Source organism: Patagioenas fasciata, chromosome 15 (assembly GCF_037038585.1).
Source record: "Patagioenas fasciata isolate bPatFas1 chromosome 15, bPatFas1.hap1, whole genome shotgun sequence".
NCBI classification, from domain to species: Eukaryota; Metazoa; Chordata; class Aves; order Columbiformes; family Columbidae; genus Patagioenas; species Patagioenas fasciata.
In genome coordinates, this window is record NC_092534.1 from 13,911,307 (window position 1) to 13,934,196 (window position 22,890).

Genomic DNA, 22,890 nt, shown 5'->3' on the forward strand with positions numbered 1-22,890 from the left:
CCATGCTAAAGGCTTGGGGACAGAGAGTTTAGGAAGCAAATCTGGCACATACCCAGCTGAGAGCAGAATGTCCCTTTGTCACCTGTTTCTTTACGGGAATTTAGAAATTTATGGCTTTTAAGTGATAGGGCACTTGAAAAAAAAATTGGGGGTTTTTTTGCTTTAATGGGTTTGATGTGGAACTGAGCCAATGGTCCATCTCGAGCAGCCTGATTCTGGAGATGGCTCCATCAAGGTTTATTTCGGCTATTAGGTCTTGTGCCAGTATTTTTCTTACAAGAAGGAGTAATGATTTTTGCAAGCTGAAATTAAAGGTTTCACCAGAGGCAACTGGGAATTTGGCAGCCGGGCTCCTCTGCTGTCGACTGAAACCCTGTGGTGGGGGGAAAAGAGTTAAATGAGAAAATAGAGTTCTTCAATAGTAGCTTCAGAAACTCATGGTGTTAGTTAGCTCTAGAAAGCACACCTAAAATATAGAATAAAGGTAATAATTATATAGTCAGACTATATGCAGATAGTTACAGATGGCACACTTTTCCAGCTCATTAATGTATTCTTAAAATTGGGGATGGGGAGGTGAAATGAATGATTTTATTTAAAGAAAAAGCAGCTCCACCACTCACAGGAACTTTAAAATCCTTTTGGCTAGTACTGGAACATACAAGTTCTGCTTTGACCTGGATTTATTCCCTGATTTCTGGTATTTTTGCTCTGAATGAAGAGGAAACTCGAGGTTTGCTCTGTTGTGCTTTCAGAGAACAGCGGCCGCTGGGTCTGTAATCCAGGTTGGTTTGGGCTGAGTTGCCATAGCCCTGCAGGCTTCTCTTGTCCGGACAGTTGTTAAACAAAACACAAGAGAAGCTTTTTCTCTGATTATGCACTTTACCAATGTAAGAAATAAGTAATTTTTAATCCATTCTAAAAATAGTTTCCTGGTGCAGCTGCTTTAATTGTTACTAAGACAGAGGATTTATGCCTTTTTTTCCATGAACATCTGGGTTAAATCGTGAAGTTCTTTGGTCTGTTTGCTTGACATGCGAGGTGAGGCAGTTTTTATTCTGCGACCTGTGTTAGGTGGGAAATGTTGCTTTGGAGTTGAGAGGTGGAATCCTAGTAGAAATGTAAATATGTATATATATATATTTTTTTTTAAAGGATTGTTTTCACAAATACCACATCTTCACTTTCCCCAATAAAAAGAAAGATCCCAACTGGATGGGAAAGGCACTACCTCAAAAATAGTTGGGTCTTCTAGACTTCTCTTCCTCTCTTGGATCCTAATTTTACATTAGTTAGAGCTACATTGGCCCCATGGTTATTTTTGCTGGCCTGTTATAAGAATTCAATGGACACTGAACAACTTGGATTGCTGAGATTGTACTGAGCGGTCCTTATTGAAAAGCAAAATTAAGCCTGTAGCTGGTAATAGACGTAGGAGAAATGGAGATTGATGCGAGTTTCCTGATCTCATTTATGCTTAAACTACTGCGCTATTGAGTAGAATTGGAGAGAGGGAAACGATGTCTCATTTGTGGCTCTTTCATAGGAAAACACGTTGATGCCATTGTTTTATCGCTACGTTATTTTCTGCTGAGCAAGGCCCTGCTGTCCTTCCCACAGAACCTATTGGTATTTGCAAACTGTTTACACCGGTATAGCGTATTTCCCATGTTGTGTTTTACGAGGCATCACGTACCCTTAGTGTGCAAAGAGCAGGAGTTTGTGCTGTATTTGATGGGACTTAGCGCAGGGGTCTCTGCCAGGAGTCCCACAGCCATCCTCGGCTCAGAAACTGCTTCTAAAATAGGTGGGTTCTGAGACAACACAGTAAAATTCTGCTTTACTATTCATGTAAACATGCACTGCAGCAAACTAGGTTTGGACACAAAGACATTCATTAAGTCTTCTGCATATTGTAGCAATAAAACAAAAGCAGAGTTGTTTTTTTCTTTATGTAAATACATATTCCAATCACAGATAAAGAAAACAATGCTCCTATTTCCTATTTGAGTGATTTTTTTAATGACTTATGATCAGGTAGTTTTGTAGCTGGTGTGATTGCTGGAAAAACAATTTTCATATGGTTTTAAGATTTCTTTATCTGATCTTTTGTTTTGCAGTGTTATGTGCCAAGAATCTTGCGAAGAAGGACTTTTTCAGTGAGTATGCCCTCATTGTATAACCTTCTGCTCTTGATTAATCAGGTTTATTTGTAGATTGTGCGTAACTGTCGTGGCTCATCGATGTGTGCCCTTTGTTCTGCGGTTCCATTCTTGCGGTAACATTGCGTTACTACACGAGTACCCGTTACCCTGAGTTGTACTTAGAGAGCGTAGGCTCCGGGGTTAGAAAAACCCGAGGACTCAAAAATTCTAATTGGAAATCTGGCTGATGAGAGCACAAGCGTGTTGCTGCTTCCAGTGCTGTGTGCGCTACCAAGAGCATCCATCCCAAAGATGCCTCTGTTGTAAAGCGTGCCAAGGGTACCGGTAAAATATCCCAGCGCTGCTGTTAAGGACTGAATAAAAATCACAGCTTATCAGTACGCATGGATCACTGTTAAATTAAGCACAGTTAACCTCTTGGTTTTTAAAAGCTTTCACAATGTTTGGCAGGTACCAATCCGTGTGACAGAAGTTCATTATCTAATTAAGAACTCAGTTCTCCATTTTGGATTGACTAAAGCAGTTTTGGGACAATGGCAGCTTCCCTTTCTTGAGGGGGGAACAAGCAGGAGCTCATGATAGTGTCATCCTGGAAGAAAGAAGCCCCAAAGCATGTTGTTTAACAGCACCTTTTCCCTTCCACAGGACTTCCCGACCCGTTTGCGAAAATAGTTGTCGATGGGTCAGGTCAGTGCCATTCAACTGACACTGTGAAGAACACGTTGGACCCCAAGTGGAACCAGCATTACGACCTGTGAGTTGTTCATAAAGACACGAATCAAAAATGATTTCTCTAATAAGCAGAATGCAGGGGTTACACTGCATCTTCATTTTGTGTTAGCGACAAGCGTCACATTTGCTGAGGAGGACGGATTTTTTGCAAGCAGAAATTACCTGTTAATGAAGCTACTTTGCTTTTAGGTGTTTGAATTTGGAAATATTTGGGTGTCAGGTACACAGAACAGCTGCTTAGGCTGAGCTCTGCTGGACCAGTACAGTCCAGCTTATACAAAAGATTGTCCTTGTTATAGTGATTTATTTTCTTCAGTTTATTAGGAGCATAAATTTGACAGTTCTGTACATTAATCAGCTTGTTGCGTTGCTTTTAATGAGGCTGGCTGTAGTTAAATTCATGCTGCAGCCGTATCAGTTTAACGTGCTGTGTGAAATCGTAGCGCAGTAATTAATTAATAACACCGTTTCAGGCTTAAGCGCTTCTGTATTTATAATAAAGCAGCATGACCAAGGTACTAAAATGTATCAGAATTTGTACCAAATAAAGCGTAAATTCTGTGCAGTGGAAAGAGGTTATTTTTTCTAAAATTACTCTTCTAATATGTATTTTCCTAGATATGTTGGGAAGACAGATTCTATAACCATCAGCGTATGGAACCATAAAAAAATCCACAAGAAGCAGGGAGCTGGCTTCCTGGGGTGCGTGCGGCTCCTCTCCAACGCCATCAGCAGGCTAAAAGATACTGGATGTAAGAGCAATTCCTAGGTGGTGCGATCAAGAACCTTCCTGCCTTGTATCTGCACGCAGGATTTTGTTGATCTTTCCAATTCTCATTTGCAGACCAACGTTTGGATCTATGCAAACTAAACCCCACGGATACCGATGCCGTACGAGGCCAAATAGTGGGTAAGAATACTCTTGGCTAAACCTTTATCTTGTTGAGTAAATTACTATATGGACAAATGTTGTATTAAAAAAAGAAGAAACCTGTGGTCATTAGTGCTTCTGTGCCTTTTCTGTGTTGTTTCTTCTGACTTTAATGGGATTAAATCATAAAACCCGAAAAAATTTACGTTGTGCTCCTACATAGGAGTTTGTTTTCTCTCCGTTGATATTGAGAAACAATATTACAAAGAGGGAATATGTCTGGCAAAGGTTCTAATGCAGCTCTGGAAGGGTAAATGTTTGGGCTGAGACAACAGGCAAAGATAATCTTACCTGGAAAAGAGGATCTGGAGGAATTAAAAGGAAATTTGCCAGTTGCTGGTTTGATACCTTGGACTCATGCAACCCAAATTTGAACAGGGCAGTGCTAGTTTTACGACTAATTTACCCCATCTTACAACATCTTGCTGCCCTCCAACCCAAGCTTTTCATTGATAGATAAATACATTTGGCAAAATCCAAATTCTCACCGTCACGATGACATCTAGTGGTGAGCAGTTCCTTTCCAGCTGCCCTTTCAGGGTCTTCATGAAACACAGATGTAAATCCTGACATTTAGTACTTACAGAAATAGACTCAGCTTAAGTTTTGATGTTGTGATGCCTCCGCTTTCTCTTCTCCATTGTTCAAAAACCAATCAACTTCAGGGTTATAGAAGGAGTTTTGGTAAGTGCTGTGCTCTCGAGCAGGATATAGCTTTCCTTAATATTTTACTCTGTATAAATGTGGGTTGTTTGGCTTTATGTTATTTTTAAGGGAACACTTGTTCTTTTATTGTTAAGTTTCATTTGTTTGGTCTTTATTTCAGTCAGTTTACAGACACGGGACAGAATAGGCACAGGAGGTTCCGTAGTAGACTGTAGAGGGCTTTTGGAGAATGAAGGGTAAGGATTGCTTTCTTTACACTCCATTAGAAAAATGGTTTATATGTGGAAATCGTGTCATTAACACTAGAAATATTAAATACCGGTGTGACTAATATGTTGTCTGGGAATATGTCTCCAGTAGTAAGGTTATAGCTGGATACTTACTTGAAGTAAATAAGCTGAACGGGGTAGGATTTGGTTTTTTTGTGTTACCGGTGCTTCCAGCACTTCCATGAGAAATTCGAGGTGTGAAAACATAGAGAAAGTGGCGTATCTTGTGCTAAAAGTTGCCGTGTTTGAAGTAATGGGGAGAGAGAGAGAGAAACGGTGATTTCTGCATTCACGTCTCTGTGATGGAAACTCTTGAAGTTTCCCCATTTTCAGAACGGTTTATGAAGATTCGGGGCCGGGGAGGCCACTGAGCTGCTTTATGGAGGAACCAGCACCATACACAGACACTACGGGCGCCGCTGGGGGAGGCAACTGTCGCTTCGTCGAGTCCCCCGGGCAGGATCAGCGGCTCCAGGCACAGCGGCTGCGGACGCCTGAAGTCCGAGGTCACGTACAGACACCTCAGAACAGGCCCCACGGTCACCAGTCGCCTGACCTACCAGAAGGCTACGGTAAGACTTTTCCAGAACTATAAACCTGGAGCTTTTCCTAAAGGCTTAAGAGGAAAATTCACCCATTTTAATAAAGAGATGCGTTTTACCTGTTAGAACGTGCAGCATCCATCTACATCTAACGGTCTGCATTTTGGAAAAGGAACCGAGCAGCGCAGATGGGAGTTTGAGATTGGCTAATTAGCAGTTGGTTACGCCAGGATACACCAAGGGGTTGATGGTAAATTAAACATGAGTTTGTGGTATGATGCTGTTGCAGAGCATTCACTGCTAATCTTGGCTGCGTATCTAGGGAGAACGAATGTCAAGAGCTCTTTAAACTAGAGCAGAAATGCTATTTTTTCCTTCCCCCTTGGCATGTTGTGTAGGTTTGAGCCCACATTTGAGAAAAGATCAGGAAAATATAAAAGCAACAAAGAAGCCAGTAGTACAGAGGATTAGGGAGGATGAGATTAAGGAGAATTTAAATCTCGGAAAAGAGCGCACCAAATCGAGGAGTAAAGAAATCCAGTTTGGGGGTTTGGCTTGTCTCAAGATCTAAAAATAAAAATGCAAGCTAAAACATACTGGTGTATGGATTTGGGAGTTTCAGAAGGAACACTGAAATGTGTAGTCAAGTAAATTGTGAAGAAAGTGTGTAAGGACAAAGCAGCCCCTGCTGCAAGAGATCAGGTGGGATGGATCAAGGACTTTCTTGTAGCTCCGACAGGTGATGTGTGAATGGCTCTGAACAAACTGTTTATTCTGATTTACTTCCAGATTTCTAATTAGGGATAATATTTGTTCCCTTTCTATAGAACAAAGAACAACGGTACAGGGCCAGGTTTATTTTTTGCACACGCAGACTGGAGTCAGCACATGGCATGACCCGAGGATACCAAGGTACGTATCTATAGTTACAACGTCAGGTTCTTTTGTTTGTGTGTGTATGGCAGTGAGCTGTATCTTTAACAGCTACGTTTAAAGGGAGACCTACAAGCAGAGGAATCATTTTGGATCTTTCAAGTTACCTTTTCACCAAATGTTAAGAATTGCTCTTTTTGAAAGAAAGAGTTGTGTACTTGTGATTCATTTAAAACAAAAGGGAAGAAATGTGTAGCCCTTCAGGAATTCCCATTTCACACATTCTTCCTAAAATGTTCGTGTGACTTTGTCTTTTGATGGAGCTACAGATTTCTGAATCTTACCTATTTTTTTGGTATGAAAACAGTTTGGACTGCAAATTGAATTTAAAAGTGAATACTTCCTCAAAGCCATTGTTTCTAGAGTATCGAACTTTTGCTCTATTAGTGCTCACTTATATAGAACTGAAGGAGAGATTACTGGTCATCTTCAAACTTGAAGTGGTGTTGAGGTTTTTTATGCTTTAGACCAATGATTTGCAGCTAGAAAATTTGAATCCTCCGCATGATTAACCGAGCAAAGCCTCTTTAAACCTTAACCTGCAGTTAATCCAGGTCTTTGTGACTCAGGTCTGGTGCTGTTCCTTGAGGAGCTCTGAATCTTGGCTGTTCTCTGGACCACCTGCACACCAGATTCTAGAGGGAATAATACATGATAATACATGAATGTGATACGGGATATTAGAAAAATGATATAAGGTGGTGTAGGCAGAAGTGTTGATAAAACCACAGTGTGTGGAAGGATATGAAAAATAAAGTTGAGAGAAAGAGAGAAAATAGGTGATGTTAGATTAGCTGATATCATTGGGAGAACATTCGCTCATGTAATTTATGTCAGGGTTGTGTGGCCAGAGCTTTGTCTCTTCTTCAAGTGATGCTGGTCGGTCTGATAAAAGGTGCCGCTGCTTCTCACAACAAGTTTTAGAGCCAGGTTTTCAGGACCAGCAAGGTCAGTGGACACAACAGTGTCTTGTGAGTCGCAGGTCGCTCTGATTTTAGATAAGGGTGGCTTTCCTGCTCCCAAGTTGCAGTGCAAAAGCCTAACCTTGGCGTTTAGCACAGATGGAGGTTAAAACTTGCTGTAATCAGATCTCTAAAGTACTTTCAGATGCACAGCTGATTGAAACAAATGTTTTCAAGCATAATCTCCTTTAAGGAGCCTAACAAAGGCTTGTCTGTCTGCCCCTGTATCCCTGGCTGCCTTGTGCTCCCTCTGACACTAATGAAGCCTTTGGTGTGTTTCTACCTTTTCTGAAGTTTCTCAGTTTACTCGTTTATACTGATGTTGCACGGTTAGATTTGGGTAAGCAAATACATAGAGGGGTGTCTACAACCCTGGGTAAATATGAATCCATGCCAGCTGTCTAGAGAATGCTTAACAATAGCTTTTCTATCTAAAAATAAACTTGTTTTCCTCCTTCCTTTTCTTACCATTCTTAGTGTTTTCCACTGCGTTGTCTGGGCTCTTCAGTGTTTTCAATTTTGTGGGTGTAAATACATCCTATGTATTGAATTCAAATACAACCTTAAAGTGAATGACAACGTTTAGCAACACTTAGAATGAGACCAAAAATTGATCTAGGCTGAAAGGGGTGAATGTTTTGGTAAAGTGTTACTCTCAGTGTTTTAGAAGTCAAATAGTTAGGATTTTAACCTTGTCTAATTAACGAGGTGATTGCTTTTTGAGGTGATTTTAGTATTTGGCTGCCTTAGCTTCTTAAATCACTGGGGTCTTTGCAGACCCAATGGATGGTGCAGAGACCTTTGCTTAATTGTTTGGTTTTCTGCACGTTGATCACATTCATGTTAACGGGATTTTTTGTGTGAAATTTTTGCTATGAAAAAATGTCTTTTCCTCTTTTTCCAGCCCTCAGAAGCCCTCTCATCACCTAAATGATCCTGAAGTTGCAAATTCAAGTCATTTTTAAACTGTATGGATTTGGTGCTTGCGAAGCCTTTCAAACACAGGAAACGTTTTTGTTTGTTCTTCTTCTTAGAGACCTTAACAGTGTGAATTGTGATGAACTGGGACCTTTGCCTCCAGGTTGGGAAGTTCGAAGTACGGTTTCGGGAAGGATATATTTTGTAGATCACAACAACAGAACCACGCAATTCACAGATCCACGGCTACATCACATCATGAAGTAAGAACCTTGCTGATAAATAATTCATCTCAGGTTTGGATTCTTAAACCTTTTATTTTTGTCCAGTTTTAACTATAGTTTGAGGATCAGGAGGGGCTGAAAAACAGCACGATGACGATATTGGGGAACAGATGCAACCGGTGCATCAGTCAGAGTCTGAGCATTTGTTCTCAGTGCTGGTTTTACCTAAACCTTTTTGCAGAGACTCTTCAAAAACGTTTTTACTATGCTTTGCAGTGCTCAGGTTTGAGGGAGGGCTTCCTTATTTCAGCACAACGCTGATCTCTTTAAACTGGTTTGACACAATTGCCCCAAGCTGTGCTGGAGTGAACATATTGTGGAAATGCTGGCCTGCGGGGCAGAGGCTCTGCCAGGCGCTTCCACAACCATCAGCTCCTGCCTCTCTGGATCAGCCGTTCTAGTTCGGTGCTGGACCCAAACTGGCTTCGCCGTGCTCGAGACAACACGAATATCAAGCCAGTTGGAGTCTGGTGCTGTGCACAGCCGGCTCGGGTTTAGCAGATTTAATAAGCTCAAGCTCTGCATCCTGCAAAGGCAGCTGAACTGTTGGAGAAGCAGCCCTGGAGCAGCCTGGCAGTGCTGCTTGTGCCCAAGATCAGACTTTTTTCCTGGCACTGCGTTATCTGTGCTTGAAGCCAGCTGGGGAATCTTTGTATCAAAAAATAATTTCTCCACAAGCCAAATAAAGCACTGATTGATAAATATAGTTGAACGTATGAAGCTGCAGCTATTTGGGACAAGTACATCTTTCTCTTTTAATAACCATAGGTGTAGTAATTCCACTGTGTCAAGAATCCCCAGCGTTATTTTGCATGGAGCTGGAATAAAATCCATGACAGTTGTTAGATGGTTCCACATAGGAAGCTGCTGTTTGTTTCATTAGAGGTCTCTCTTTGTGTTCTGCTCTTGGAAGTTGTCTCCGAATGGGGGAAACACCACGGAAAATTTTTAATTACTGCTCAGTCAGCATTCAGTGATCGTACTCCACAGCCTTTCCACAATCACAGAATCCCAGAGTGTCAGGGACTGGAAGGGACCTGGAAAGCTCATCCAGTGCAATCTCCCCATGGAGCAGGAACACCCAGCTGAGGTTCCACAGGAAGGTGTCCAGGCGGGTTTGAATGTCTGCAGAGAAGGAGACTCCACAGCCTCCCTGGGCAGCCTGGGCCAGGCTCTGACACCCTCACTGAGAAGAAGTTTCTTCCCAAATTTAAGTGGAACCTCCTGTGTTCCAGTTTGAACCCATTGCCCCTTGTCCTGTCACTGGTTGTCACCGAGAAGAGCCTCGCTCCATCCTCCTGACACTGCCCCTTTCCATATTGATCCCCATGAATGAGTCCCCCCTCAGTCTCCTCTTCTCCAACTAAAGAGCCCCAGCTCCCTCAGCCTTTCCTCACACGGGAGATGCTCCACTCCTTTCAGCATCTTTGTTGCCCTGCGCTGGACTCTCTCCAGCAGTTCCCTGTCCTTCTGGAGCTGAGGGGTCACAACTGGACACAATATTCCAGATTCCAATGTTTTGCCATATAAAAACTGAAATGAAAAATGTTGAAGCTCTTTATTGTAAATATGTGTTTCTGCATCCCTGAATACAGGGTAACGATGCTGTGGAACTCACCCAGTTGAATATGCATTTCACTCCAGGTTCCTCTTAGAGAAACTTGATCAGTTCTTCCATCATTGTTTTACATATTCCTTTTGATTATGCTTCTCGAATAAATCTTTTACTTTACTTTCAAAGCCATCAATGCCAGCTGAAAGAGCCCAGCCAGCAGGCTCTGCCAGCTCCAAACGAGGGCTCGCTAGAAGACGGCGAGGAGTTGCCTGCACAAAGATATGAAAGAGACTTGGTACAAAAGTTGAAAGTTCTTCGACATGAGCTCTCTCTTCAGCAACCACAAGCTGGTCACTGTCGCATCGAAGTATCCAGAGAGGAAATATTTGAGGTATTTGATTGACTTGTTACTACTCATAGCAGCTTTTGTCACTCAGTAGTTAAGCAAAACTGATCTTGAATTATAGCAGCTCTGCTTCATGAGGGAGGTAGTGAATACGACCAAGTATTAACAGAGCTGTCCTTGGAATTTGCTTTAGATTAGCACGTTAGCAGAATAATGTTTTCTGCAGCTGAGTAACTATGTATTACAGTAATGTATCTTAGTAGACTCAATTACAGGAAGGAAATAAAATGTCTGATTGTAAAAAATACACCTGTAGGAATCCTACCGTCAGATAATGAAGATGAGGCCAAAGGACTTGAAAAAGAGGCTTATGGTGAAATTTCGAGGGGAGGAAGGCCTGGATTACGGAGGAGTAGCAAGGTGAGATTTGGGGGTTTGTCTGACACCTTTTAACTGTAAAATTATCCTTAAAGCAACCCATGGTTGATATAATTCCCTTTCAAATTATCTGTTAATGTTATGTGTAAGTTATTTGTGGTCTAGTGTATAGGTAGTGGTTGTAGCTTCAGTGTTCACATCATGGTAGATTGGAATGTGGAAATGTGATTTATCAGTTGTCCCACAGCCCTCCTGTTGTCAAAGGCTCACACTAAATCACTTGGCACAACTTGTGTTTGCAGACATTACTGGAATTAAGGCGAGATCGAGGTGTTTCTGTTTCCACTCTTCCCCACAGGTACTCTGGTTTCATCACCAGTACCCGCTGAGTGTAAAAGGCTTGTTCAGGTTTGGTTATTGATCTTATTGGAAAAAGTGCTGATCCCAGCAACAGGCTCCACTTTCATAAGTGAAAGTGCGATCTGCTCAGATTGTGAGGTCTTTCAAGAAGCGTATGGACTATGGAGCAAAATCCAAATCACAGTGAAGTTTTGTTCAATAGGCCTGTCTGATTTCCAGTGAACAGATTGCAAAAGGGGTTCCTTTTTGTTATGTCTCAGCCACATTCAGGAGAGTCCTCTGGTCTGTTGGAGCAGGAATGGAAATGAACTGATCCTAAACAAAGGCTAAAATTTTAGAGATGATTTGCCTCCCTATTAAAAATAATAATAATAATTCCCTGTGGGTCATATCAGATCGGAAGTTCTGGAGTTGATAGGTTTTTAAGTGTACCTTTTTGGTCTGCAAATGGAGGACAGGACAGGGTGATCTGATTTTGAAACAAGTATTTCATAGCTGATGACTAGTTGGATTTACAGGGACTGTGTTGTCTGAAACTTCAGTGGAAGTTGCACCCTTCTAAAATACTTTTTCTTTTTTCAGAGAATGGCTGTACTTGCTGTGCCATGAAATGTTAAATCCCTATTACGGACTCTTCCAGTACTCCACAGATAATATTTACATGCTGCAAATCAACCCAGACTCTTCTATCAATCCTGTAAGTGTTAACCTCTGAGCAACATACCTGCTTTAACAGACCTCTCCTGCAGCTTTTGTTAGAGCTTCCGTGACAAGAGCGTAACCCGACGGGTGAAGCAGAAAGTGTTAATGAGTCTTCCATTGATGCAGTATGGAGCAGAGAGGTTTGTTCAGAGATGGAGAACACGAGAGAGGAGATATCCTTTGATAAACATCTGGTTTCTTTGAGGCTCCTCTAGATTCTGAGATGATGTCCAGGAGTGGAATTCATCATCGTGGGTGGTTGTGTGAGCAGCATCGTGTCCTGAGCATCTTCCCCCCGGGGCAGTCAGGCCTTGTGTGCCCTTTCTCAAGAAGCTGCTGTGCTTATTTGTTGGGGTTTTTTTCCTCCTTACTGGAGGATTTGTATTGATGCAGACACTAAAAAGAGCCACAATTCTATATTATTACAGGGGGATTTTTCCTGACATGACATTTCCTGACATTTACTCTGTAAGACGGGGGGGGACAGATTGGAAGAATCACAGCCATAGGACTTAGGCCTCAGTTTTCAAAAATCAGTTTATAAGCAACATGGAGGGAGCGAGCGCATGGCCTGCGTCCTCAGGAGCAGAAAGGTTTTGATGGTCGAACAAAGAATAAACTCATTTGTTTGGAATTGTCATATCTTGGATTCTGAGGGATTTATGTGGTTTTTCGTTTCAGGAGTTTTGCCCTTTGAGAGGTGTAGAGCACTTGTATCCAGTGTATTGGTTGGGTAATGCGCAGAGACTTGTTTGAGGCATTTAATCATTAAACGCTTCTGTTCTTGGTTATGCCATGAGGAAAAACAGTGGCTCCTCTTGCAGAAAACGTGACCGAACATACAGCTGATGGTGTAGATGCAACCACAAGATGTCAGTGTCTTCCCACTCCCTGATTTTCTTCTCCCCTCCCTTCAGGACCATTTGTCTTATTTCCATTTTGTTGGTCGGATAATGGGTTTGGCTGTGTTCCATGGACACTATATCAACGGGGGTTTCACGGTTCCCTTTTACAAACAGCTTCTGGGGAAACCCATTCAGCTCTCCGATCTGGAATCTGTTGACCCAGAATTACACAAAAGTTTAGTCTGGATTTTGTAAGTACTGTGTTTATATATTGCCTCGCTGTAGAGAGGATGGGGTAGAGTTTGTTGGCGATAGTGAGATAAAGCTTTATAGAAAATGTTTGCCAAAATCTTGTAGTGGGAGAGATATGTACAAAATGATTAAAATGCTGTTTCTATGTCAAAAAGCTCAAGGTACTTGAGGAAAAGTTCTCATTGCAAACTCTGTGTTAACTCTCCTTGCAGCAGAGTAGATATTAAATCGTTGAACATCGCATGGGTGTGGTAGAACATCACAGTATCAAAATCCAAAGTCAGGACAGAGCTCTGAGGGAAAGAACAGCTTTGCTCAAAAGAAAACTAACTTGGATTAAAATGGAAATGAATAGAAGTCATTTGGGCCTCTGTACTCTTAGAGTTCAGGAAAAAGTCCAACCTGCAGTGTAGCTTTGAGACTCCTCAGCACCGCTTTGCATTATCTCAGGGTTTTTTCATTAAATGCTCTTTTGAGCTTTATATTTAAAGTTACCTGGTCTCTTCCATGCTTCACACCAATACGTGACAGCAGATCAGTTTATTGCTATGTGTCTGTACATATATGTGTGTGTGTTTGTGTATGTAGAGTTTCATTATTTCTTCAGTATCCTGAGTAATACTAGAATTAGAATAGTGAGCTTGAGATATCTGGTCGGGCTCTTCAGAATGCATTAAGCTACACAGAAATGGGTGATTGTGGAAATGTTCCTCTAGTGGTGTGAAATGCAGGTGGTGAGTTACTGGGTTTATCCCGAAAGCTAAATGTTCAAATAACAAACTGTCAGCATCACCACTGAGAGTTCTCAAAACACCAAACCCACCAGGTTTACCCTCTGTTTTTGTGTTGCCAGAGAGAACGATATCACCCCGGTTCTGGACCATACGTTCTGTGTGGAACACAATGCTTTTGGGCGGATTTTACAGCATGAACTCAAACCAAATGGCAGGAATATTCCAGTGACAGAAGAGAACAAGAAAGAATATGTCAGGTATTGCAGAACAAAAATATATCCTGCAAATGCAGTGAAATAGTAAAGAGATTAATTATTTTAATATAGTGGAGCTAATGAAGTAAGTATTTTGGGGGGAAATACTTGAGTCATAAATGACATAAGCATTTTCACACAATGTTCTATTGTAAGACCTGGGAAGGTGAAGCTGTGAATTGTACTTTGTTTTTTCTAACCATAATTAATTGTTGATGGAAAAAGGGACTGATAAGCACTTCTTTCATAATACAAACGGTGTGTATTAAAACAAGTTCCTCTGTCAAACGAGCACTTTCCAGCGCTGCGGTAAAAAGCCCAGCCCTATCTAGCTCATCATCCCTCACTTCTTCTTTTCCCCGTGCAGGTTGTATGTAAACTGGCGATTTATGAGAGGAATAGAGGCGCAGTTCCTGGCTCTGCAGAAAGGTTTTAATGAACTTATTCCTCAACATCTCCTTAAGCCTTTCGACCAGAAGGAACTTGAGGTATACGTTTTACCCACATGGAATATTGTTTCGTAATTTGCCTGATCCACAATCAAGCACTGATTTAGAAAAAAACAACAAAACTGATTCCAACGTACATACCAGAAAGCTGTGTATTTGTTTAAACAAACCCCTTTTTTGTTTATTCTAGACATTCTTTAGGTTAACGTTATTGAGAGGGCCACTTTAAACGGGGAAAGGCAAATACAGCGTGTTGTCTGACTAAGGACTGATGCTTGCAACAGGTGGTCTGGGCAGGGAGGGGGTGCTGCACATTTGGGGAACTGTTGGCAAGACCTTACATGTTTTCTGCCCCAGAACTTGTGTTTTTCAATAACTCTCTTCCTACGTGGCTCTTTCTGTATGCGCAGGGACTAAAATAGAAGTGTAAAGCGTACAGAAAAGAAATTAATGTAGTCTCATTTAATCCTGAGGTGCAAAATGCTAGCCCTTAAAATAATTCCCATTGTAGCAGATTTCTCCTGTTTTTGCCTTTTTAAACAAATAAGGTAACCTGTGGAATACGGACCGTTTGTGGTGTTGGATGCACTAGCTGCATGCAGGTCATCCATCCGCGCTAATTAATCCCGTGAAGTTATTGCATTCCATTTGCCAGCTGCTTGAAAAGGCAGATTAAAAATCCATTAAATATTTCAATACTGTCTGCGTCAGAACAGTCACAACTGCGCTAATAATGTAAATGAGTGCGAGTGGGTGCTGTCTTGGTGGCACAAAAAGGCAGCTGCTAAGTAGTAGCTCTCAGAAATGTGAGTCTCGATATGGAATATTAGGGGAGATCTAGAATATGACGCACATTTTGTCTTGAGGTCTCTTTATGCCGTTGATTTGTCATTGCCAGGGCAGGTTTATTCATGGCCAGCAGTGACTTTCTTTTACATTGTTTTGCGACCTGGTGTCATCTGGAGAAGAGATTGAGGTAACACGTCTGGTGTGTGTCAGAGCCTCTCCAAATGACATCAGAAAACAGATGAAAAGCTTCTGTCTCTTGTTGTGGTTATGGAACAACAAACCAAGTAGGATGTTGCCATAAACCCAGAAAGATTCTGTCGTAGTCGGTATTGGCAGCTCTGGGACAGACCTGCATCAGGACAGCGATGTTGTGTAGCGCAGTAGAAGTCACTGCACCGTCCCACTCTGTGCTGTGCCCTCTTCATGATGTGCTGTCCTTCTCAGGTAGGACAGATTTAACAAAGCAGCTCTCAAATGGGCTGTTGACTCCAGTTTCTGGTGAAAATTCTGCTTCTTGGAAATATACTCCTTGGGCTTAGTTTCATGACGGTGTAACTGGAGAGATTTACTGCCTCTTCTAAAGTTTTGGAGTGTTACCATGCATCAAAAAGGTGGTTCAAGCTCATAAAGAATGCTGGGCTTCATGACATCGTTGGATGTATGTTTTTATAGCTGCAAACCTGAAATGACCCTGAATGTTAAAGCGTTTTTCTAATCCTTTAACAGCTGATCATCGGAGGCCTGGATAAGATAGACCTGAACGACTGGAAGTCAAACACGCGCCTAAAGCACTGCATGGCAGACAGCAACATTGTCAAGTGGTTCTGGCAAGCGGTGGAAACGTTTGACGAAGAAAGAAGGGCAAGGCTGCTGCAGTTTGTGACGGGCTCGACGCGTGTCCCACTTCAAGGTTTCAAGGCTTTACAAGGTGACTGATGTGGAGGCCGAGTTAATCTGTGGTGGGTGACAGAGATGAGAATCGTGTGGTACTTACCCCCTTGTAAAATATCAGCGTATTACTGGGTAACTCAAGCACTTCCAAACTTTAGATCCCAGGAGCAGTTTTTCATTTGTCAGCGGCTCTGCTGATGGTGAACACGCTTCAGCCGTCGCTGATAGTGAGAGGAGCTGGTAAATCTGTCATCGTGTTGCACGTTGACTGGTGTCAATATGAGCTTATCGATCTCCTCCAGCTCTGTGGACTGATGTTAAAATCACTGCATGCCAGCACACACATGATTATAGAGCTGACCGAACAGCTTTTCCACATGAAAATTGTATTCCCTTCATTGTTTGGGAACAAACCATTAGACTTAAAAGCAAGTTCCTGAAAATTTCAAATTTTTAATCAGAAAAGGTGGCAGTGTCCTAGGCTGTTGTGATTCTCCTGGTAACGTTCCATCCGTCGGCTGATGGTAAACCCATGTTCAAAATTAATTATAATGACAACCTTCTTGCACTTAAGTCTTTTCATTTTTTTAAAGGTGCAGCTTTCCGAATATAAAATTTAGCAGCTTTCCAAAATACTGTAAATTCACTGTTATGAACAGCCCTGTAGCTTCTGCCATCCCTTCACCAGCTGCAAATCTGACGTAGAGATTTAAACTGTGATGTGTTCGCAGCTGGAACTGTGATTTTTCTCTCTTACCTTTCTATGAGGAGCAAAACCTGTGTGTGTGAGTGATGGTTTGGTGAAGTGCATTAACTAGAATGTCTGTCTGTAAGGTTCTACAGGCGCTGCAGGACCCAGACTGTTTACCATCCATTTAATAGATGCAAACACAGACAACCTTCCAAAAGCCCACACTTGGTAAGATGCAAACATTGTGCATGGCAGTGCTCGCTTTCCCTTTGTTGCTTTAAAGGAGTCATCCCTGTTGGCCCTGGCTATGGATTAGCCCTGGGATATGCAGAGATGACTCCCATGTGTCCTCTGCTAGCTTGGAAACATCTGTACTCCACAGCCAGCAAAATAATCAACTTCTCTTCTTATAGTTTGTCTTCTGTATTATCTGTGGTTTTCATTTAGCTCAGAGTTGATTATTCCGGACAGTGAGATGTTTGTAAGTGTATTTCTACATGTTCAGCAAAGGTATTCACCGAGAAATGACTCACAGCAGTGAGTCCTCACGCAGGATTACAGAGAATAGTTTTCAGATGTAAAATGTAGGAGAAATGCGCTATGGTACAGTACGGGCACAGAGCTCAGCTCCGGTGCGGAAGTCTCGCTCTATCAGAGGCAGGAAATCGTTTCAGCAGCGGCACATGTTGTCTGCAGGCAGAGCAGCGAGTGAGCCGGCTGCCGTCTCGCTTTATTCGCACGTCTCCTGCATCTGCCATCTGCCTCCTCCTCCCTATTAAGTTCCTATTCCTGCTGCAGACGTACAGTTGTTTTTATCTTGTCTCCTTCAGCCACTGGAGTGGCTGAGGCTTTCTTTGATTTATTTTTCTTTTTACAAATTCTATCTATATTATTTGTAGCTTATCTATTTTTTTCCCCAATACGTATTTCAGATTCATATGCTGCAATGTCTTGTTATTTTACCTCCAGCTTTAACCGGATTGACATTCCGCCTTACGAGTCGTACGAGAAGCTTTATGAGAAGCTGTTGACAGCTGTGGAAGAGACGTGTGGGTTTGCTGTGGAGTGAAAAAGCAACCAAAGGAAACAGATGCTAGCTCATGAACCACCAAATTAAAAGCTAGAAGAAGCTTGCTGTGAACTTCCTGCTAAGCTGTCTGAAGCATCGGAACTCTGGACAACTTAGAGACGGGGCTGTTGCCCTTGCGCCGCTGGTGGATGAGGGTGGGGGTAGGGGCTTTTGTTGGTGGTTTCCAACTCTTTTTTTGTTCGGTTTTGGTTTTCTCCCTTTTGTTACAATAACCCCTTCCCTCTTCTTCCATCCCCCATAAAACGAAATGCAGCCAAGTTCAGCATTTGGCTTTGGTTACACAGGATATTCTGCTAGATTTGTAACACATATTGTGATAGGGGCAGTGACCTGTGGGGTTTTTTTTTTTAATAGGAGAATCAAAATGTAATTAAGAATGAGCTGGATTTGCTGAGGACTTGCAGCTGGTAGCAGTACCTGGTTGGTCTGTCTTAAATCAAGCTTGAGCCCTCGTAGAGTCCGGCGGGTGCAGACTGGCACTGGAATTTGCATTGCACGTTTTAAACAGCGGTTCAAAGAGTAAACTTCTAGCAGAAGGTACCTCCACACGAACATTTAACTGAAAGGTAAAGAAATCCAAGCTCTGCCTTAGCAGGAAGCTCCCAGTGGAAGCTGTGGCTCACATTGAGAAAAGTGAAGGAATCTGGGACAGCTCAAATGGTATTGTGTGATTTCTTTTTGGTTGTCCTGGCTGAAATCTAATTGTTTTGCACATGAAAACAATTATTTCCTCCTGCAGAATTACTTTCCATAGTTCGTTCAGATGCAAGTACCTTGCGGAGAAGCCTTGTGAGGAGGAGACAGAGGATAAAAATCTGTTCAGTCCCAAAGCTGTGATTTCTGTGCCGCTGTTTTACCCAAGGTTTGTTTGTGTGACTTAAAATTGTAAGACTCTCATGGAAATCACTAAAAGCTGAGTTAACAGAGCAGAATTCTGAAGTTTTTGGCCTTGGGAAAGGTTTATTTGGAGGTTGAGGTAAAAGGGTAAGTATACAGTGAGTACATTTTTAAATGTTACGGAAAGCTATTGGAAGAATTTATGACTTCAGTTCTGTAGGGATGAAAATTTCTCCAGAGAGCCATATAAGGCTATTTTTTCAAATATCTGAAACTAATATTAAGAGGTTTGTTCTCTAACACATCGCTAAAACAACTTCCCAGGGGAAACAAAAGCAAATCAAATACCTGAATCACTAACATTTTTTCCAGTTTGCACACCATGATGAGACAGTATTTTAACAAATAACGCAGCTTTGGAAAGACCCAGTTACCTATCAAACGTGTCTAAACTTAAGTAAAGCAGACTTACTTGTATAGGATTTTTTTCTTTGGCGAGCCTGATTTTAGAGAGATCCGTTACTGAAACCTCTAACAGATGTGATGTTTATGGAATAGTGCATTGAAATTCAGCTGTGGGTAAGAGGTTGTTCGTAGAAGATGTCTACTGGAATACTTCTATTTTGTCTCTTTTTTTTTTAATTGAATTTGATAATAGCTTTAAACTGTGATAGGACAGAAAGTAGACATTTGTCAAAGCCCTAGTGTCTTTCTCTGTTTCGTTCGTGGTTTTTTTCCCATTGACCATAATTCTTGTGATTTGTTGTTGGGAGTAAGGACTGCACCGGAGGTGTAAAATTGTACCATATTGTGAGATTTGCACGGGGTGGCTAAAGATGCTCATCCTGCAAGACTGTCCAGGAGAGGCGGACTTAGACCCACCTTCTGTAGGAATCTTGTGGCACTTGGGTACCAGTTTCTGCAGTGCTGGTTGTTGGGATGTCAATGAAACTACATGGCTCTTTTTCAGAAAAGAGAGGAAACGCAACTGTGTGCAGAGGAGCATCTGTACGGTGTCGGGCTCAGTAGCAGAATCCCCACAGCCCCGGCTTTTTGAAACGGCTGTGGAGTCGTACCCGTTCACAGTGTGTATTTCATCCTTTCAGTATGTTTGAATGTGCAATAAACCAGTCAGATGGGGGTGGGGGGAGAAAGGCAAAATGGATTATTGCCCAAAAGCTTTGCATGCAGTCTCATGTGGACTTTTCACTAAAATATTTGAAAAATGAAAAATATACTAAAGCCCACTACTAAGGAAGATCCCGTCACGCAAGCTCTACATGCAGCACAGCTGGCTCAGTAAAAACCAGGTGAGGGGAAGGTAAAGGCCCTTGATTTGGAGATCTGTAGGTCAAGTAGCTTCATGTCAGCGACGCAGTTGGCGTATGATAGTTCCTGATGTCTTTGCTAGGTCAGTGTTTGATTGAATGCACAAAATACGAATAAGCAAGGAGTGTTGTTTTGAAAAGTCCGTCTGTTTTTTTGCTGTATTTAAAAGCCCTTGTCAAGGTACCTCCTCCGTGCTGACAGTAACGAGAATAGGGCGCTGTCATTTGAATTATTTCAGTTCTCTTTTCAAACAGCTTCACCACCTCTCCCATTGCGTTGTCTTTGCAAATTTGTGCCACTTCAGTGACGATGAAGACATTTTTTTGTATTGTTCTGTACACGCATTTGAGGCAGGCCTTAAAGCTGGATGGATGGATAGATGGATGGAGGAGAAATAAAGAGGTGAAGCGATGGCTGGTCCTTCCCAGGGCTGGTTTCCAGGCCGGGGAAGGATGAAACGCAAGCTTGGCTGGAGCCGGTGACCCTCGGAGGTCTCAGGAGCTGTTGGGATTAAGCTCCGCTGTTGGAATTTGGATGTTTGTTCCCACTCGCTCTGCCAGCACTTGAACTGGTTGTTACTTCTCAAACTTGCCCAAAGAATTACCATCGAGTCCGGTGTCCGTTTTGTCATTACACGTTCCACCTTGTAACACGGAGACTCTTGGATCTGAAGGAGACGCAAGGTACGGCGTTGTCTTTTGTTCCCGTCCTAAAGGCAAACCCAAAGCTGGTCCGTCGGCACAGAGCTCCCGTGCTCGCCCTGATCCTGCTCATCAGCCTGTCCTACCTGCTCAGGGATGTAGGAAACCACCACTTTGCCCGTGTTCTAGATCGGGAAGAAATGAGAACATTCTAGGAACGTTAGCGTTAGCTTGGGCATTATGTTAGACGAGACCGCGCTTCACAAAAAGGCTGCTCGAAGCTCCAGGTGGTGGCATCGGCGTTTGCTCAGCAGTTCTGTACTCGGTTCAGGTCGAGGTGGTTATAAAATCCAACAGATTTTGTAAATTAATGATCCAGCCATGGGCCCTCTGGAGCCGCTGCCCAGGTCCGGGGCCGCGTGGCACAGCAAGTTCCCAGAAACACAGTATGGATCTGGTTTTAATTTGTTATCTTTTTTTTGTTCCTCAACCACTTTATAATGTATTTTTTTAATTTATTATTTTGTAATGTCATGTTTAAGTATTGCTGCTATCCTTGTTATTCTTCCCACTGTTTTTATTGCAGATTTATTTTGTGAAAGTTGTACACTAATGTTCCATTTTATGTCTAAATCAAAGTATTTAAAGAAATACTAGTTCTATTTAATGTGGTTATGGAACCAGCTGGAATAAACAGTGATTGTATAGTAGGCTGGACCCAGGAGGTCATTTTCATTTTTGTTACATATGCAATAAACTCACAACTTTAAACTCTTGGTATCCACCGTGTTGTTGGTTAAAATATTTATGGCAGTCACAGGAAAACTGATGCAGTTATAATTAAGGAGTGTGGTGGTGCTGTGCGTAGCCAGGGATGGGGTGGAGGAGAGAGGCGGCAAAGACAGGAAAATATTGCTGTCAAAAATTCTGCAGCTTTACAAAATACCGAGTAAGATTAAATAGAAGATGATAATGATGGTGTGTTCGACAGGCAGAATTCAATGTGATGAAGTCATCCCGGAGTTGGCAGTGACCGGTCGCTCATGAATATGGAGCATTGTTGTTGTCTCACCAACGCTGTTGGAGAAGCAGCACCTCTGCAGGGCTGTGCTCCTGGGAGGTGCCTTGGTGCTCAAGGTGTGGAAATGCACCCGATTTAACAGATTTGTATGGGCCGCCCGGGCAGAAATCCTCCTTTCCACGTAGAACTCTTTATTTCATTCATTCTTTAACTGATTAATTACCAGCATTAATCTTTTTCCCATCTTACCTTATTACTTGTCCTGTTGCTTTGGTTTTTTTTTTCAAAACCTCAGTTTTCAGGAATTAAATCATAATCCCCTCCTCAATGAGAGCTGGAGAAAGATCAATTAATGCTGATGAATCTCAGCTTTCCTACTTTTTTTTCCTAATTAATAGTGGTTTTCAAGTGGGGGCAGATGATGTGAGGACAATCAGTGCTTGGTATCAGGTGTGTGCTGCCACAGATCCTTCCCTCAATCTGAAAGGGAGGGTTTCTTCAATCTGTGCAGATTTTGTTGAAAAAGAGAGGGAGGAACACAATTCAATAATGGTTTTTTATTCTTTGAGTAACTCCACAACAGGATCACAAGCACTAACGTACCCACCACCTCGTCCCAGCCAGCAGCAGGGACTGAACAACTCCTGCCTCGTGGTTCGGGGGAAAAGAGATGCGGCGAGTCCTTCAGTGCTCTGTCAAACCCTGCTCCTGCTTTGTGTTTCTTTTAATAAATGCTTTTTGGGAAGTATTCCTGCTTTCTGCTGTCCTTTTGGTACGTGGACGCAGCTAAAAGAGGATTCCTGCCGCCCGCTCCAGCGGCTGGAGAGGGGGTTGCTGTGGGGTGTTTGCGCTGCGTGAACTTCTTGAAGACAAGATACAAAATGTTTCTCTGAAAACGATCTCACAGAGCTCAAGGAATTGACTGTCTCTTTTATGGAAGCTTGGCAAGTCCGTTAAATTCCTCAAGTTGAATTTTCCAGTCTCTGCCTGTTTCTGCAGGACGTACAAAGCCAGATGGTGAGCAGGAGCTCTGGTCTCGCAGTGGCGATTTCTGATTTATGATGATGTCCCCATGTCCTGGGCACTGCTGAGGCCAAACCTCAAATCATGGGGTCAGTTTTGGGCCCCTCACAACAAGAAAGCCCTTGAGGTGCTGGAGTGAGTTGAGAGAAGGGAATGGAGCTGGTGAGGGCCTGGAGCACAAGTGTGATGGGAGCGGCTGAGGGACCTGGGGAGTTCAGCTGGAGAACAGGAGCTGAGGGGAGACCTTCTGATCTCTGAACTGCCTGAAAGGAGCTTGGAGCCAGGGGGGGTCGGGCTCTGC

The 22,890-nt window shown here is 42.5% G+C and overlaps 1 protein-coding gene across 5 annotated transcripts in view; it reads left to right on the forward strand.

The window, feature by feature from the left end:
- SMURF1 (SMAD specific E3 ubiquitin protein ligase 1) overlaps positions 1 to 21,316 on the forward strand; it is a 43,985-nt gene extending 22,669 nt beyond the window's left edge. Inside the window, exons 2-19 of one of the 5 annotated variants that reach the window (XR_011741420.1) lie at positions 2,121 to 2,159; positions 2,811 to 2,919; positions 3,516 to 3,649; positions 3,742 to 3,807; positions 4,655 to 4,730; positions 5,082 to 5,335; positions 6,133 to 6,217; positions 8,235 to 8,381; positions 10,144 to 10,348; positions 10,620 to 10,723; positions 11,624 to 11,738; positions 12,661 to 12,839; positions 13,694 to 13,831; positions 14,196 to 14,316; positions 15,793 to 15,994; positions 16,792 to 16,876; positions 17,618 to 17,878; positions 18,093 to 21,316. Coding sequence is in view for 4 of the 5 variants with exons in the window: in XM_065850478.2 (XP_065706550.1) it covers positions 2,121 to 2,159; positions 2,811 to 2,919; positions 3,516 to 3,649; positions 3,742 to 3,807; positions 4,655 to 4,730; positions 5,082 to 5,335; positions 6,133 to 6,217; positions 8,235 to 8,381; positions 10,144 to 10,348; positions 10,620 to 10,723; positions 11,624 to 11,738; positions 12,661 to 12,839; positions 13,694 to 13,831; positions 14,196 to 14,316; positions 15,793 to 15,994; positions 16,792 to 16,876; positions 17,618 to 17,717 (2,159 nt within the window). In the remaining variant the exon portion in view is untranslated. Of the gene's footprint in view, positions 1 to 2,120; positions 2,160 to 2,810; positions 2,920 to 3,515; positions 3,650 to 3,741; positions 3,808 to 4,654; positions 4,731 to 5,081; positions 5,336 to 6,132; positions 6,218 to 8,234; positions 8,382 to 10,143; positions 10,349 to 10,619; positions 10,724 to 11,623; positions 11,739 to 12,660; positions 12,840 to 13,693; positions 13,832 to 14,195; positions 14,317 to 15,792; positions 15,995 to 16,791; positions 16,877 to 17,617 lie in introns of all 5 variants that reach the window. The other 4 variants (XM_065850478.2, XM_065850479.2, XM_065850480.2 and 1 more) reach the window with 4 other exon arrangements.
- The last annotated feature ends 1,574 nt before the right edge of the window (positions 21,317 to 22,890 follow it).